Source organism: Ambystoma mexicanum, chromosome 13 (assembly GCF_040938575.1).
Source record: "Ambystoma mexicanum isolate Mex_15411 chromosome 13, UKY_AmexF1_1, whole genome shotgun sequence".
Lineage (NCBI taxonomy): Eukaryota > Metazoa > Chordata > Amphibia > Caudata > Ambystomatidae > Ambystoma > Ambystoma mexicanum.
Window position 1 is genome coordinate 131,942,708 of NC_090938.1, and position 16,703 is coordinate 131,959,410.

Sequence of the window (16,703 nt, forward strand, 5' to 3'; positions counted from 1 at the left end):
CGCCTTTTCGTCCTAGGGGACAGCATTGGAGGGGAGGTTCCTTTCGATACTAATCTTTTGGTAGATCGAGGGGAGTCAAATGGGCCAACGTAGGAGTATCAAGGTGTCAAAGCCGCTCTGGCAGTTGCCTCTTTGCCCTCGGGCACTGCCACAGCCGCTTCAGCTCAGTCATGAGGCCATGTCCCATGGTTCGCTGGTTGGGGGAAGGCTGGCTCAGCATCTTGTAGAATGGCGTGCCATTACTTCAGATGTGTGGGTTCTGGAGATCATAGCCCACGGCTACTGTCTTCCTTTCCGGTAGAGGCCTCACGACAATCCATCAGGGAATCTCTCTTTGAAGAGTCTGGATCCGCTACTTGCACAGGAAATCAAATCCCTGCTGGAGAAAGGCGCCATAGAACTGGTGCCTGTAGCGGAGAGGAACAAGGGATGGTATTCCCCTTATTTTTTGATTTCGAAAAAAATACGGGGGATTGAGACCCAACATGGACTTGCGTGGTTTGAACAAGCTCCTCAGGAAGGACAAGTTCAAGATGGTTACTCTCAGGTCCTCCAGGCCCTTCAACTTCAGGACTGGTTGGTGTCTCTCGACCTCAAGGACGCTTACTTTCATGTGTCGATTCATCCCAAGCACAAGAAGTTCCTGAGGTTTGCGGTTGGCGACTCGCACTTTCAGTTTCGGGTCCTGCCGTTCGGATTGACCTCCGCCTCAAGGGTCTTCACCAAGCTCATGGTGGTGGTGGCAGCGTATCTCAGGAAAGGGGGGAATTCACATCTACCCCTACCTGGACGATTGGTTGATCAGGGCGCGCTCTCCCGACCAAGTCCCGGATCATCTGTCGGTCACCTGCTACTCCCTTCACAGGCTGGGATTCTCTCTCAACTTAGTCCCACTTGACACCTACCCAGCGGCTCCAGTACATCGGAGCAGTGCTAGACACTTCCCTGGGGCTGTTTTTTTCTCCCCAGGTGAGGGCTCCTCACATTCTGCAGATGGTGAACAAGTTTCAACATGCCCAGAGTCTCCCGGCGTTCGAGTTCTTGAGGTTGCTCGGCCTCATGGCGTCCGGCATTCTCCTGGTGCCAGAGACCAGGTTGCGGATGAGATCTCTGCAGTGGGCACTCAAGATGCAGTGGTCACAGTCCTCCGGCAGGATGTCGGATCCCGTTCAGGTGCTGCCCTCAGTCGCCCATGATCTTCTGTGGTGGGCCGTCGAAGGCAATCTGATGAAGGGGGCTCCATTTTGGCTACCCTGGCCAGAGGTGACGTTCGTGAAGGATGCATCCCTCATGGGATGGGGAGCTCATGCCAACGAGTTGACAGTCCACAGTCATTGGTCTCCGTCGGAGTCCAGACTCCATAATCAATCTGTTGGAGCTGAGAGCCGTCAGCTAGCCCTGAAGCCTTCTCTGCCGTCTATGCGGGGAAGAATGTCCTGATTGATGGACAATACAGTGGCCATGCACTACCTCAACAAAAAGGAGGGGGGGGCAGAGTCTCTCCCTCTGTGCAGAGAGGCAATGCAGCTCTGGTTCTGAGCCATCCAGCAGGAAATTTCGATCTCGGCAGTTCATCTGGCTGGAGACAAACACGGCGGCGGATGCTCTGAGCAGGCAGAGCACGATCTCTCACGAGTGGGAGCTGGCTCAGGAGATTCTCCTGGAGATCTTTGCCCTTTGGGGGACCCCACAAGTGGATTTCTTCGCCACCAGTGTCAACTGGAAGTGCGATTCTGCTCGTGGGAATTTCCTCCAAGAGGAGCCTTAGGGGACGCGTTCGTAGTGGCGTGGTCCTCCCAATGCTGTATGCGTTTCCTCCTTTCCCCGTCATTCCGCAAGTGCTGCGGAGGTTACGGAGGTTTGGTTCCCGAATGATCCTCATTGCTCCTGCATGGGCCAGGAGAACGTGGTACCCGGACTTTCTCGACATGTCCATCTGCCCTCCACGCCGTCTTCCCTACCAAGACGATCTGCTCTCACTCACGGGAGGGGCGTCGGGTTCTCCATCCAGAGGTCAAGTCCCTCAACCTTCATGCTTGGCTTCTGAAAGGTTGAGGTATAAGGATTGGAACCTCTCTGAAGATGTGATGGAAGTGTTGCTTTTGGCCAGAAGGCCTGCAACCAAGTCCCTGTACCGTTGCCATTGGAGGAAGTTCTGCGACTGGTGCAGGGTTAAGAATGTGGATCCTTTATCATGTGCCATTCCTGTGGTTCTTTTTTTTTTTTGCTTTCGTTAGCCCACAAGGGCCTGCAAGTGGGTACCATTAAAGGTCACCTGGCGGCGCTGTCCATATTTAAGCGCTCGTCTGAGGAGTGTTATTATTTTAAAATTCCTTTAGTTTCTGAAAGGGCTCACTAATGTGTTCCCACTGTCACATTTCCAGATGCCCGGTTGGGATTTGAACCTGGTTCTAAAATTCCTAATGGGAGCTCCATTTGAGCCTTTACATTCTTGTCCTTTGAGACTGTTGACCTTTAAAACTGTATTTTTAGTTGCAGTCACTTCCGCTCGCAGAGTGAGTAAGTTGCAGGCACTTTCCGTTAAGCCACCCTTCAGTGTTCCATAAGGACAGGGTTTTCCTTAGGGTTTGTCCTTCTTTTCTTCCGTAAGTTGTGTCGGAATTTCATTTAAGCCAGAAGGTAATTCTTCTGGCTTTCCATCCTCCTCCACATCCTGGTAAGGAGGAGGAGAGGCTCCATAGGTTGGATCCTAGGAGGGCTTTAAGTTTCTACATCTCACGCATGTCCCAGGTCAGAGTGGACGGCCAGCTCTTTGTAGGATACACTGGAAGGCGTTTGGGACAAGCTGTTAATAAACTGACTTTGTCTAGATGGATTATCTTGACAATTTCTGAATGTTACTTCTTGGCGGTTAAGGACCCTCCGGTAGGCTTACGGGCCCTTTCTACTAGGGGTGTGGCTGCCTTTACTGCCCTGCAGAGGGGTGTTCCTATTCGTAACATTTGTGAAGCAGCCACATGGGCCTCTGTCCATACTTTTGTAAAACGCTACTCCCTGGATTCTATCCATGGGCAAGATTTGGGCTTTGGCAAGGCAGTCCTCTATTCTGCAATTTAATTGGGCATTCTAAAATTCTAAATTCTTTTCACACCTCCTTACGTTGGTACTGCTTTGGGAGTCTCTCATACATGTGGAATACGTCGGAGGAACCAATCCCTTCGAAGAACAAGTTACTTTCTTACCTGGTAACGTTCTTTTGATGGGATGTTCCGAACACTTATTCCACATTGCTCCCTCCCTACCTGCCCCTCTACAGAATTTCTTATGCGATTGAAGCTTTCGTTTCCGCAAGGCTTTCTGTAGTCATACTGGCAGAAGATTGGTGCCACAAGTTCTTGGGGGAAAAAAAACTACAACTGAGGCTACGTGCGTCCTACTTGTGACGTCGGCTCAACGGAGGCCCTCGAGGACAGCGTATCGACGCAGGACGCAGACACCGAAAACTTTCCGTAGCAGCACAGCTGTGGTGATTAACTGTCATAGATGTGGAATACATAGTCGGAACATCCCATCGAAAGAACATTACCAGGTAAGGAAGTAACTTGTTCTTCTGTGTGTGATGTATGAATTGTGAAACTGTAATTACTTGTCCCTGTGCTTTGTCTTGAGATTGCTTTTTGATTTACTGTCCAGCCCCCTAAGCTTTGGTCTTCTGTTCTTTTCTGGCTAGCAATAAACTAATCTTTTTGGGTTTCCCAAAATGGAAGCGTGGCATTCCATTTTAACAATTCCACACCGGAATTATTCAACTAGTGAAACACAAGGCTAGTGTTTGGTTCCTAAGTGCACTTTTCATTCATGAGTGTAGTACCTGCTCTTCTGAAGACTAATCTTTCCCCCTAGGATGAAGAGATTTGTGGCTATGAAAGTGGTGAAGAGTGCAGAACATTACACGGAAACTGCTCTAGATGAAATCAAGCTACTCAAATGTGTGAGTATTTATGGATTCTATATTTTGCCTACACCACATCTGTTTTAACCTCTCAAACTGTAGTTTGAGGTGGATGTTCACGTGTGCATTTTTTTTTTTCATAGCCCCTTGTTTTTCTGTGGTTACTTGAAAATCACTGCCAATGCATGTTTCTGCAAGAGACTGATGTGCCTGAATAAACTGCATTTGGTTTGAAGGTTGTCACTACAAATTCTGCTGCGAGGCTTGTGTGGTGATCGCACTTTGCTCCTCTACTACAAAGGATTGTGAAACATTTTGGCACCTTATAGCAGGATTATGAAATTTCTTGGCAGCTTCAGTCCCTCACCCAAGTTGTCTCTAGCCTTTGCCCATTTTTCTACAGTGATTCAGTTTTGTTGTCTATATTGGTACTGGGCTTTTCTTCTTCAGCATCTGGTGAAGCAGGGTGTATTTGTATAAATTAATCACTGGGTGTTCTAAATTTCAAGGACTATTTTCTTTTTTTTTTTTATAACTCACCTAATGCCGTACCTGGTTTTGGTTTCTAAGCACGGGTCTGGGATTCAAACCTCTGTTGCTCTGCCTGGTCTTGCTTCCAAGACCAGCGCGTTGCCCCTGTGCTAAATGTGTTCTTTGAGTCACTGTTGCTATGCCTTTATCTTTCCTTGAGAGTTTGCACTAGCAGATTATATGCATCTTATTTAAGGATTGCTTCAGTCAGTTAAATCCCCTTAGCAGAACTACTGTGTGGGAATGTGTTTCATTTTCAAATTCTTGAACCTCTTTTGCTGGTAGAAAAAGCTCAGTATGGTGCATGTTATATGGTTAACAAGGGCTTTCAGTTTCTCCAGCATGGGGTATTGCATGGATTCACATGCTCATGAATATTCCCCATCAGGCCGGGAATCCTCGGTATAGAAAAAATCGCTATCAGTTTCGTTTCTGATCTGTCTTTCTCAGTAGTAACCAATCACTGGTCTCTGGGTCATACTGCCCCCAGCCAAGGACTGCCCTCTCCCTAAGCCCCGCCCCTGGCAGCCATCCTCAGATTTTTACCGCACATTCAAGTGTTGGGAGTCCTCGTGCTGTAGCTCTCGAGCTTTTGCTGCGTTTTCACGCTTTTTTCAGGAGATTTTCTCATTTTTTCGGTTAAATAGAGCCTCAAGCTCCACGGTTTCTACATCCGATCAACGGGGATCCGTTTCAGAGTTTTCTACGCCCCTCAAGGGTGAAGATTTCATCGAGTTACGCTTTTGGAGGATTCCAGAAGTTCCGAGGCCTACCCCGGGCGTGTTCAGGATCTGCCCTGGATGCCAGCTTCAGAACGTTTTCAAGGAGGACGAGCATTCGTTATGCCTCTGTCTCCATGAGGACAAGACGCACAAGGAAAAGGATTGCGCGTTTTGTGGGGACATGTCAGAGGGGACCATGAAGGATCGCCACCTCCGTCTCGCCAACTGGCTGGAAGGTAAGAGCCCGCCAGGCGAGAAGAAGAAAAAGAAGTCCGATCGGTCTTCTAAGTCCTGTGAGGGTGCCCCGGCGACGGGGGCCCAACAAAAAGCTAAGCACCGCGAGAGCGCCGAATGGTCGGGCTCCTTGGCTGCCAGGCAGGGCGCATCCTCCCTGGCGCCATCAACCACGAGCCAACGCTCTGGCTCGGGTAAGAGGAAGTCCGTCCGAGAACCCAGCGAAGCTTCTGGAGAGGCCCCGGTCGATCTCGAAGATTCCGGCAGAGGGGGAGCAAGGCTCGGACCCTCCCCCCAAGGTGAAGGCCCCAGGCATACAGAAGGTGACGGCCTTAATACACCCTGCTAAGACCTCGATTGAGGATGTCGCCGCGGCCCTGGCTCAGCCTGTGGAGGCTACACCAGTGGAGGAGCCCTCAGGTACCAGTCTCCCTGCCATCGCAGAGGGAGTCTTCTTTCAGGCCCATAGAGAAGACCCTGTTAGGGAGAATTCTCTGGTTAGGCTGAATTTCCCTACCTAGTGAGTCCCCCAGCAGCTTTGCTGGATTTCTGGGGTTTAATTTTTTTCTCCTGCCAAGAGTGAGACTCTTTTACCCTCACTCTTGGACATGTTGAAGTGTGTTTTCTTGGTTAAACCTTGTGTTGAATGGGCTATGGGGTCTTTTACTCCATAGGGCCTCATGTATTTTTGTGATGTGGGTCACACAGCACCCTCTGTGCCGTGACCCAGGGGTGTCCTAGGGACTCCCCAACATAGACTCCATACCCTGGGACTGACTACTGTCTCCCAGGGCATGTAAAGTCACCAAAGACTTTGCTAGTCTTGAATCCTGAACAGAACCAGTACAAACCATCATATTGTGGACGTACTGGCTGGGGCAATTCGATTGCCCCAGGGTCTGTTAGTCGAGGGGGCACGTCTCCGTCCCCCCTGATCGAGTTTTGGCTGGTGGCAGTGGAAACTACTTTTTATATTCGACCGCGAATATTTCCCTATGGGATTTCCCATTGTTTTAGGCTAACACATTTAATTATTTATTTACGGTAGCCTTAAACATACCGCCGGTTTATATATTTATTTTTATAACTCCGGTTGGGACTTTTTGCCAAAACTTGATTCTAAAATGGCGTTGGTGTTCGCCTCTGTAACTCTGACCCAAAGTGGAGCCCTTTGTTCCACTTTTGGCGGGCTTCTCCACAGAAGCCCTCCAAAGTGGTGCCACTCTGTCTGGGGTACTTAGGAGGGGTGGAGGGGGATTTAGGCACCCTGGACTGAGTTACCTTGGTAACTCAAGTCGCACTCCGTCCTGATTGGCCCAAGTGGTGAGCCGCCCGGCTCACCACTTAGCATGTTTGAGTGACAGCTAGGCTGGGTGAATGGGGGTTTGCTGCATAAAAGCAGGGCTTTGGGGACTGGGACTTCAGAAGTCGCCACAGGACCAAGAATCCGACGAGGGAAGAGCTGAGCCGACCTGCTTCGACGACACCACCCGGTGGAGCCCTGCTGAACCGTCTCACCACTTTTTCCCGACGACCGAGGAGAACTCTTAACGGAGTGGCTCCTTCCCTTGACTGGTGGGGACAACCAGTTTTCGCCTTCTTTCCGTCCTTTTGAGGTATCTCGTGGCCGCCTTGCCTGTGCCAAGCACCCCGGCATCCGGAATACCACACTTTACCCCCATACCGCGAAAGTCGGTACCAACCCTTTAACCGGAGGACTCCGCGGCTGGTTTCTTCCCGGGCAGTGCTACGACCTTTCTCTTCTGCTCTTCAGCGAGATATTCTTCTCCCCTGACCGACGTCGAGCCTTGCTGTCGCTGCCTGGAACAACTGCCCCCGCTGGAGGATCCTTTCCGCTTAAGGTACTGTGTTCCGCCTGGCTTCCCTTGCTACCGACTGTACGGGGTAGATTTAGTCCCCGGCTTTCGAACCTGGGAGTGCCTGGGACACTTTGGCTAAACTTTCTGAGCCACTCTAAACTCTTTTTGACTCTTTGCAAGACTTTGAATCTCTAACTAACAGTGTGATCTTGGGCACATTTTCGCTCCGGCTACTCTAAGAGTGGGCCCTGCCTAGTGACTTTTGCTCACCTGTGACTTTATTCTTCTTTAAGCCTATTGCAAGTGTTCTGGACCTTAGAGTGGTGTGTCTAACCTATTTCTGCTTTTTCTCTCCCTTTCTTGGAAACTACTAGAGTGTCATCTAACGTTAAGCACTCACCTCTGTTTTAATTAAGTGGTGTTAACCTAGAGTTGTCTAGATAGGAGAAAGGATTGAATTTACTTTCAGTATAACTGTGTTGAAGTGCTTTTACTATATTTTTGCTAGAGTGTTTTTTACTTATGTGTATTTTAAATAAATAACTATATACTTTTGAAACCAAGCTCTGGTCAGTGTTTGCTTGTGCTATTGTGTTTTGGTACATATTGTGTATACTTTACATACTGCCTAACTCTTCTTGAGAGAAGTCTGACTGCTCAGCCACAGCTACCAGGTAAATCTGGGTAGTACAGACTGCTACCAAAGGGGTTTACTGCTCTACCTGTAGTCTTAAATCTTTTGCAGTGTTCCCCAAGGGAACTGCACAGGTTTCTGCCTAACACTGGTGTACAGCGGTGGGATTTGTATTGAGTATACATTTTATTGTGCTTTAGATACCTTAGTGCAACTAACCACAAAGCTTAGCACTGAAAAAGTAAAACCTCTAACATGTCAGTTATAGAAAGCTATAGTCAAGAGTCCCTTGCAGCCAAAACTGCTGATTGTTTAAGAGTGCTCTGTAAACATAAGGATCTCCTGACTAAGGGCAAGAAAATGGAGCTGATTGAAAGATTGTTAGCTAACCAAAGTCTGGGTGATGGTTCAGAGGAGCCTACCACTCCAGCAACTGTAGATGACAGTATTGAAGTTAACATGGAGCAAAATGTTGATGTTTCTGAGGAAGAGTCAGAAGAGGAGGGTGAGGCTGTTGTAACTGTCCCCCCTAGGCCTCTGCCTGCTCTACCTGCTGTGCCTACTGGACCTTTACCAGGTCCCACATTTAGTCCTCAGTACTTTGAACTGGAGAAAATGAAGCTAGAATTGGAGTATAAGAAACTTAATGCTCAAACTGACAAAGAACTAAGGCTAAGGGAAATGGAGCTCAAGTATGACTTAGAAATGAAGAAATTATCTGTTGAGAATGTTTCTCTCTCTGGCTCCTCTAGAAGTTCCAGTCCTAAAAGACCCCGGATGCCTAAAGAATTGGTTGGTATGTATGAGCCTAAGTTGGATGTGTTGGATTGGTTGTCTCTGTTTGAATATAATCATGGGCTCCAGAACATCACAGGAAATGACTTACTCACCTGGTTGTTCTCTAGGCTTCCCCCTGTTGCAACTGATGTGGTAATGGAGATGGGGGAGGAGGATAGGAAGGACTATGAATGTGTGAAACTAGCTTTGATAGCTAGGTTTGGGAAGACCCCTTCCCAGTATCTTAAGAGGTTTAGGAGCCTCAAAAAGCATGATGGTACCCCTTGGGCTACCTGGGTGAATGAATGTTTGAAAAACTTAGAGGGATGGATTAAGGGTTACAAGGTGAACACTTATGAAGGTATGAAGAATTTGTTTATGTTGGAGACTATTTATGATGCCTGCTCTCCTGAGCTCAGACAACACTTGGCCGATTCCAGGGAATTAGATTCCCGGAAGCTAGCTAAGGCTGCTGACTTGTGGGTTGCCAACAGGGCCACTCACAAGGATTCTGGGGTAACTCAGAAGAAGGATGGGGAAAAACAGTCTAAGAAGGACTCCAAAGAGAATTCTAATACTACAAATTCCAAAGAGGGCCCCAAACAAAACTATAAGGGTAAGCCACAAGGGAAACCAAATCAGGCTAGTGTACCTTCTGGTCCCAGACCAGAAGGAGGTCAGAACAAGCCTCCATTCCAGCGAGCCTTTGGCTCATGCTTTGTTTGTAAGGCTACTGACCATGTGAAAGGAGATCCCAGATGTAAGGGTAAACCTTCAGGGGTCCAGCTTGCCTCCTTAGCCTTCGCTCCAGAAGAGGAAGTACATATGGCAAGTGGAAACTTTCTATTACTAGCTGATGAACCCACTGGAGTCTCAGCTAGTGTTTCTTTAGTCTCTCTGGGGTTGTGGGAGCAACAGAATTTAGATGTCTATAACTCTATCCCAGATAATACTAAAGAGTATTATAAGGACAGTGTCCAGGTGAATGGTCAGGAGACTCCTGCCATTAGGGACACTGGAGCCAGCATAACTGTGGTGGATGAATCATTTTTCAAGGCAGAGGATGTTGCTAAGGCACCCAAATGCCTCACCAAGTTAGCTGGTGGACCTGTGCAGATGTGTCCCCAGTTACCAGTTCTCATCCAATGTAATGATATGGCTGTAAAAATACCTGTCAGTGTACAATGTGAAGTGCCAGGTAGGGTTCTGTTGGGTAATGACCTCAAAGCTCTTGGAGTTGTATCTCATACCCCCAGACCTCCTAGCAAAAGGTTTCAGGAACTCACAAAACCTGCAAGGGAGAAAACCCTGAGAGGGTTATCTCAGGAGATGATGACAGAAATCACTCCTCTACCACTGGAGCAACTTACTGCAGTAACTACCAGATCAGGAGCAAAGGGGCAACCCAAGACTCCTAGGAAAAAGCCAGCAGCAAGCACTCCAGTGCCTCCAACAAGGACTTCCCCTAGGTTGTCCAAAGTTACACCTGTAACTCCCCCTCCAGCTGAGGCTGAGAGAGAGGTACAACCCTGTGTGGTTGAGCTAGACTCTGAGGAAGAGCTAGAAGGAGGCCCCAACCTTATTGGAGATTTGGACCCTGAGGACCATCCTGAGCTGCAGTCTTTACTGGCAGAAGGTGGGCCTAGCAGGGCAGCTTTTCGTAAGGGGCAAAGAGAATGTCCAACTCTGGAGGGTCTCCGCCACCAGGCAGCTTCTCAAGCTGATGGGCAAGAGCCTGGGAAGTATAGGTTGCACTGGGAAGATGGCCTCTTCTACAGTGAACCCACTGAGTCTGAACCTGGAGACTACAAACGCCTTGTAGTCCCACAAGAAAACAGACAACAGTTCTTACAACTAGCCCATGAGATACCTTTGGCTGGCCACTTGAGTTTCAAGAAGACCAAGGAAAGGCTCTCACTCTACTTTTATTGGCCAAAGATGGGGGCTGAAGTAGATAGATATTGTAAGAGCTGCCATACCTGCCAGACTTCTGGTAAGGTTGGTTCCAAGAATGTGGCACCTTTAGTGCCTCTCCCAGTTGTGGGAGTCCCATTTGAGAGGGTAGGGATTGACATTGTTGGTCCCCTTGATCCTCCAACCTCCTCAGGCAACCGGTTTATCCTTGTTGTAGTAGACCATGCTACTAGATACCCTGAGGCCATTCCTATGAGGACTGTTACAGCTCCGGCTGTGGCTAAGGCCCTCCTTGGTATTTTTACCAGGGTTGGGTTTCCTAAGGAGGTAATCTCTGACAGGGGGTCAAACTTTATGTCCCACTACATGAAGGCCATGTGGAACACCTGTGGAGTTACCTACAAGTTCTCAACCGCCTACCACCCTCAGACAAACGGGTTGGTTGAAAGGTTTAACAGAACCATGAAGAGCATGATAGGTGCTTTAGAAGAACCCCTTAAGAAAAAGTGGGACCTTCTACTGCCATGCCTTCTCTTTGCTTATAGAGAAGTCCCTCAGGAGGGAGTAGGTTATTCTCCCTTTGAGCTTCTCTATGGCCATCCAGTCAGAGGTCCATTGGCCCTGATTAAGGAGGGGTTGGAAGGTGCTCCTCCCCTCAAGCCAGTCAGAGTGACTGACTATGTGATAGGTCTCCGGAGGAGAATGTCACACATGATGGCAGAAGCAAGTGACAACTTGAAAGCTGGTCAAGCCCTGGTCAAACATTGGCACGACCAGAAGGCTAACATGGTTGAGTTTACTCAAGACCAGCTAGTTCTAGTTATGCTCCCAACAAGGCAGAGGGCCTTGCAAGACAAATGGATGGGACCCTTCAAGGTTGTGGGAAAACTTGGAGAGGTCAACTATCTGGTGGATCTGGGCAGACCCAGGGAAGCTCCTAGAGTCTTCCACACCAACCGACTAAAAGCCTACATCTCCAGACCTGATGTAGGAGCCTTGCTCCTAGCTTCAGCTGCAGAGGAGGAAGAGAGTGAATCTCTCCCTGATCTCCTCAGAGGTGTACCTTTAGATGAAAAAGTTGAAGGAGTCAATCTCTCTTCAGACCTGACACCTGAGCAACAAGAGGAGTGCAAATCTATGTTAAATCAGTTTGCCTCCCTGTTCTCACTGTCACCAGGCTTGACCCCTTGGGGCCAGCATGAGATACTCACTGGTGACTGTCTGCCAGTCAAAAGCAGAGGATACAGAATGTCGGAACATATCAGAGCCCACATCAAAGGAGAGGTCAAGAAGATGCTTGATCTCGGGGTAATAGAGCCCTCTACTAGTCCATGGTCTAGCCCAGTTGTGTTAGTACCAAAGGCAGGATCCAAAGACTTGAGATTCTGTGTGGACTATAGAGCTCTAAATGCAGTCACCAAGACTGATGCCCACCCTTTGCCCAGGACAGATGAGTTGGTGGATAAACTTGGTGCAGCCAAGTACCTCAGCACATTTGACCTGACGTCAGGCTATTGGCAAATAGCCCTGACAGACCATGCCAAGGAGAAAACTGCATTTTCGACCCCAGTTGGCTTGTACCAGTTTAAGGTCATGCCTTTTGGACTAAAAAATGCACCTGCCACATTCCAAAGGATGGTGAACCAGGTTCTGGCTGGGATGGAAGATTTCTGCATGGCATACTTGGATGACATTGCAGTCTTCAGCCACTCCTGGGAAGAACATGTGAACCACCTAGGACATGTGTTGCAGGCTCTGAAACAGGCCCATTTGACAATCAAAGCCAGTAAGTGCCAGATTGGTCAAAGTAAAGTGGTCTACCTTGGACATGAGGTAGGAGGTGGAGAAATAAGGCCTTTGCCCAGCAAGATTGAAGCTGTGCAAAATTGGACAACACCAACTACTCAAACCCAAGTGAGAGCTTTTCTAGGCCTCACTGGGTATTACAGGAATTTCATTGAGAACTATGGGACCATAGCTTCTCCACTGAATGTAATCTCCTCTCCCAAATTCCCTAAGAAGGTAAAATGGAATGAGGAGTGCAATCAGGCCTTTGAAAAACTGAAGAGAGCTCTTTGCCAGGCTCCAGTATTGAGAGCTCCTGACTACCACCAACCTTTCATTGTACAAACTGATGCTTCCAATGTAGGTATAGGTGCAGTTCTAAGCCAACTGGATGAGAAGGGTAGGGAGCACCCCATTTGCTTCATCAGTAGGAAACTGAAGGATCCTGAGACAAGGTGGGCAACTATCGAAAGAGAATGCTTTGCTATTGTGTGGGCACTGAAGAAGTTTAGGCCATACTTGTATGGTTCTACTTTTGTTATTCAGACTGACCACCAACCCTTGAGATGGTTAATGCAAATGAAAGGGGAAAATCCAAAACTATTGAGATGGTCAATCTGCCTGCAAGGGTTTGATTTCACCATTGAGCACAGGTCAGGGTGTCACCATCAAAATGCTGATGGACTCTCTAGGATGTATATCATCGACTAGAGGTATGAGGTTCATCCAGGAGTGGATTAAATCCTCCTGTCCCTTAGTCTGGGGGGGGCGAGTGTTAGGGAGAATTCTCTGGTTAGGCTGAATTTCCCTACCTAGTGAGTCCCCCAGCAGCTTTGCTGGATTTCTGGGGTTTAATTTTTTTCTCCTGCCAAGAGTGAGACTCTTTTACCCTCACTCTTGGACATGTTGAAGTGTGTTTTCTTGGTTAAACCTTGTGTTGAATGGGCTATGGGGTCTTTTACTCCATAGGGCCTCATGTATTTTTGTGATGTGGGTCACACAGCACCCTCTGTGCCGTGACCCAGGGGTGTCCTAGGGACTCCCCAACATAGACTCCATACCCTGGGACTGACTACTGTCTCCCAGGGCATGTAAAGTCACCAAAGACTTTGCTAGTCTTGAATCCTGAACAGAACCAGTACAAACCATCATATTGTGGACGTACTGGCTGGGGCAATTCGATTGCCCCAGGGTCTGTTAGTCGAGGGGGCACGTCTCCGTCCCCCCTGATCGAGTTTTGGCTGGTGGCAGTGGAAACTACTTTTTATATTCGACCGCGAATATTTCCCTATGGGATTTCCCATTGTTTTAGGCTAACACATTTAATTATTTATTTACGGTAGCCTTAAACATACCGCCGGTTTATATATTTATTTTTATAACTCCGGTTGGGACTTTTTGCCAAAACTTGATTCTAAAATGGCGTTGGTGTTCGCCTCTGTAACTCTGACCCAAAGTGGAGCCCTTTGTTCCACTTTTGGCGGGCTTCTCCACAGAAGCCCTCCAAAGTGGTGCCACTCTGTCTGGGGTACTTAGGAGGGGTGGAGGGGGATTTAGGCACCCTGGACTGAGTTACCTTGGTAACTCAAGTCGCACTCCGTCCTGATTGGCCCAAGTGGTGAGCCGCCCGGCTCACCACTTAGCATGTTTGAGTGACAGCTAGGCTGGGTGAATGGGGGTTTGCTGCATAAAAGCAGGGCTTTGGGGACTGGGACTTCAGAAGTCGCCACAGGACCAAGAATCCGACGAGGGAAGAGCTGAGCCGACCTGCTTCGACGACACCACCCGGTGGAGCCCTGCTGAACCGTCTCACCACTTTTTCCCGACGACCGAGGAGAACTCTTAACGGAGTGGCTCCTTCCCTTGACTGGTGGGGACAACCAGTTTTCGCCTTCTTTCCGTCCTTTTGAGGTATCTCGTGGCCGCCTTGCCTGTGCCAAGCACCCCGGCATCCGGAATACCACACTTTACCCCCATACCGCGAAAGTCGGTACCAACCCTTTAACCGGAGGACTCCGCGGCTGGTTTCTTCCCGGGCAGTGCTACGACCTTTCTCTTCTGCTCTTCAGCGAGATATTCTTCTCCCCTGACCGACGTCGAGCCTTGCTGTCGCTGCCTGGAACAACTGCCCCCGCTGGAGGATCCTTTCCGCTTAAGGTACTGTGTTCCGCCTGGCTTCCCTTGCTACCGACTGTACGGGGTAGATTTAGTCCCCGGCTTTCGAACCTGGGAGTGCCTGGGACACTTTGGCTAAACTTTCTGAGCCACTCTAAACTCTTTTTGACTCTTTGCAAGACTTTGAATCTCTAACTAACAGTGTGATCTTGGGCACATTTTCGCTCCGGCTACTCTAAGAGTGGGCCCTGCCTAGTGACTTTTGCTCACCTGTGACTTTATTCTTCTTTAAGCCTATTGCAAGTGTTCTGGACCTTAGAGTGGTGTGTCTAACCTATTTCTGCTTTTTCTCTCCCTTTCTTGGAAACTACTAGAGTGTCATCTAACGTTAAGCACTCACCTCTGTTTTAATTAAGTGGTGTTAACCTAGAGTTGTCTAGATAGGAGAAAGGATTGAATTTACTTTCAGTATAACTGTGTTGAAGTGCTTTTACTATATTTTTGCTAGAGTGTTTTTTACTTATGTGTATTTTAAATAAATAACTATATACTTTTGAAACCAAGCTCTGGTCAGTGTTTGCTTGTGCTATTGTGTTTTGGTACATATTGTGTATACTTTACATACTGCCTAACTCTTCTTGAGAGAAGTCTGACTGCTCAGCCACAGCTACCAGGTAAATCTGGGTAGTACAGACTGCTACCAAAGGGGTTTACTGCTCTACCTGTAGTCTTAAATCTTTTGCAGTGTTCCCCAAGGGAACTGCACAGGTTTCTGCCTAACAGACCCCCAGAAAGGCCTCGTTGGAAAGGGTGGGGGAGGGGCTGGTGGCCATCGTGGATACGGACACAACCTCTGAAGAGGAGCTCATCCAAGTCGTGGAGGAGGCCCAGCCCATCGGGAGGGATCCCGACGAGGGCGACAGTGTCACAGACGAGGCTCCTCAAGAGCCCTCGCTCCCGTCATTTCCGGCGCCGCAGGACACCTCGACGGCCATTTTGTCAGCCATCCAGTCCTTGTGCTCGGAGATGAGGACTAGGTTGCCCCTTCCCCCGACGGAGGTACCTGAGCCAGACCCGACGGGGGAACCGGAGCCAGGACCTTCGGAGAGCCCACCACTTAAGAGGACGAGGGCGCATCCTGGCTTCCTCTCCCGCCTCTGCGGCCTTCTCTGCCAAGCCCCCCCCCCCCGGTCCACTACCCACGGGGATGATACAGGCATGGACACGACTACGACGGGTATGGATGACGACGGAGGCGACGACGGGGCGTGTCCCCTGTCGCCCCCTGCCCGAGCGTCCCCGCCCGACGAGATTGGATCCTTCCATGCTATGATTTCCAGGGCATCCGAGCTCTTCCAGCTCTGCCCCGAAGAAAAGGAAGGGTTCATTTACCAACGGCACAAGGCTAAAAGGAAGACGGTCCTTGCCGTACCGCTCCTTGATGACATCTGGGATGAGGGGCTCGCCCTCCTCAAGAACCCTGCCACGGCTCCTGCGAAGAGGGACCGGTACGAGAAGTAGTACCGGGTCCCCGACGCTGCCCCCTTGTGCCTTAGGGCGCAACCTACCCCGGATTCAGTCATTTCGGCGGCGGCCAAGAAGAAAGCGGGGGGGGGGGGGCATCGGCTTCGACTTCAACCTCCCCGCCAGACGGTGAGGGTAGGAAGCTGGATGCGATGGGACGACGGGTCATCTCATCTGCAGCGACGACCATCAAGGCGGCCAACGCCCTGGCCATCGTAGCCCGCTACGACAGGGAGTTGTGGTTCAAGATCGCCCCTCTGTTGGACTTCCTTCCGGACGCCAAGAGGGCTGAGGCCCTGGAAATCTTACAGGAAGGTGAGATTGCCTCGGACCACGCCATTACGGTGACTACGGACATCGCCGACACTGGTTTCCGTCATTTGGGCAACGGCATTTGCCTGAGACGACGAGGATGGCTCAAGGCGACGGATTTCCACCAGGACGTGCAGACCAAGGTTTTGGACATGCCCTTCGATGGGGAACAACCTTTTTGGCAAGGCGGTTGATGAGTCCCTTCAGGCGATCAAGACGGACACGGAGACGGCCCGTGCACTGGGTGTGCTCCAACAGTGACGGCCGTCCTTTCGGAGCTCCGGAGGCAGACCGGGTGCCTCCAAGGGAGCCGGCAGCAACTCCTCTACGTACCGTCAAGCGGCAAGATCTTCGTCGCAGGAAGCCTACAGGGGATGCAGCAAGTCAGGTGGATCCCGCCGTCGTTGCCAAGGTGGTCAAGG

At 49.7% G+C, this 16,703-nt stretch overlaps 1 protein-coding gene across 4 annotated transcripts in view; it reads left to right on the plus strand.

Annotated features, from left to right (window-relative positions):
- SRPK1 (SRSF protein kinase 1) overlaps positions 1-16,703 on the plus strand; it is a 936,001-nt gene that overhangs the window by 227,758 nt on the left and 691,540 nt on the right. For all 4 annotated transcript variants that reach the window (XM_069633441.1, XM_069633440.1, XM_069633438.1 and 1 more), the window contains one exon: positions 3,865-3,952. In XM_069633441.1, the coding sequence (XP_069489542.1) occupies positions 3,865-3,952 (88 nt within the window). The remainder of the gene's footprint in view (positions 1-3,864; positions 3,953-16,703) is intronic.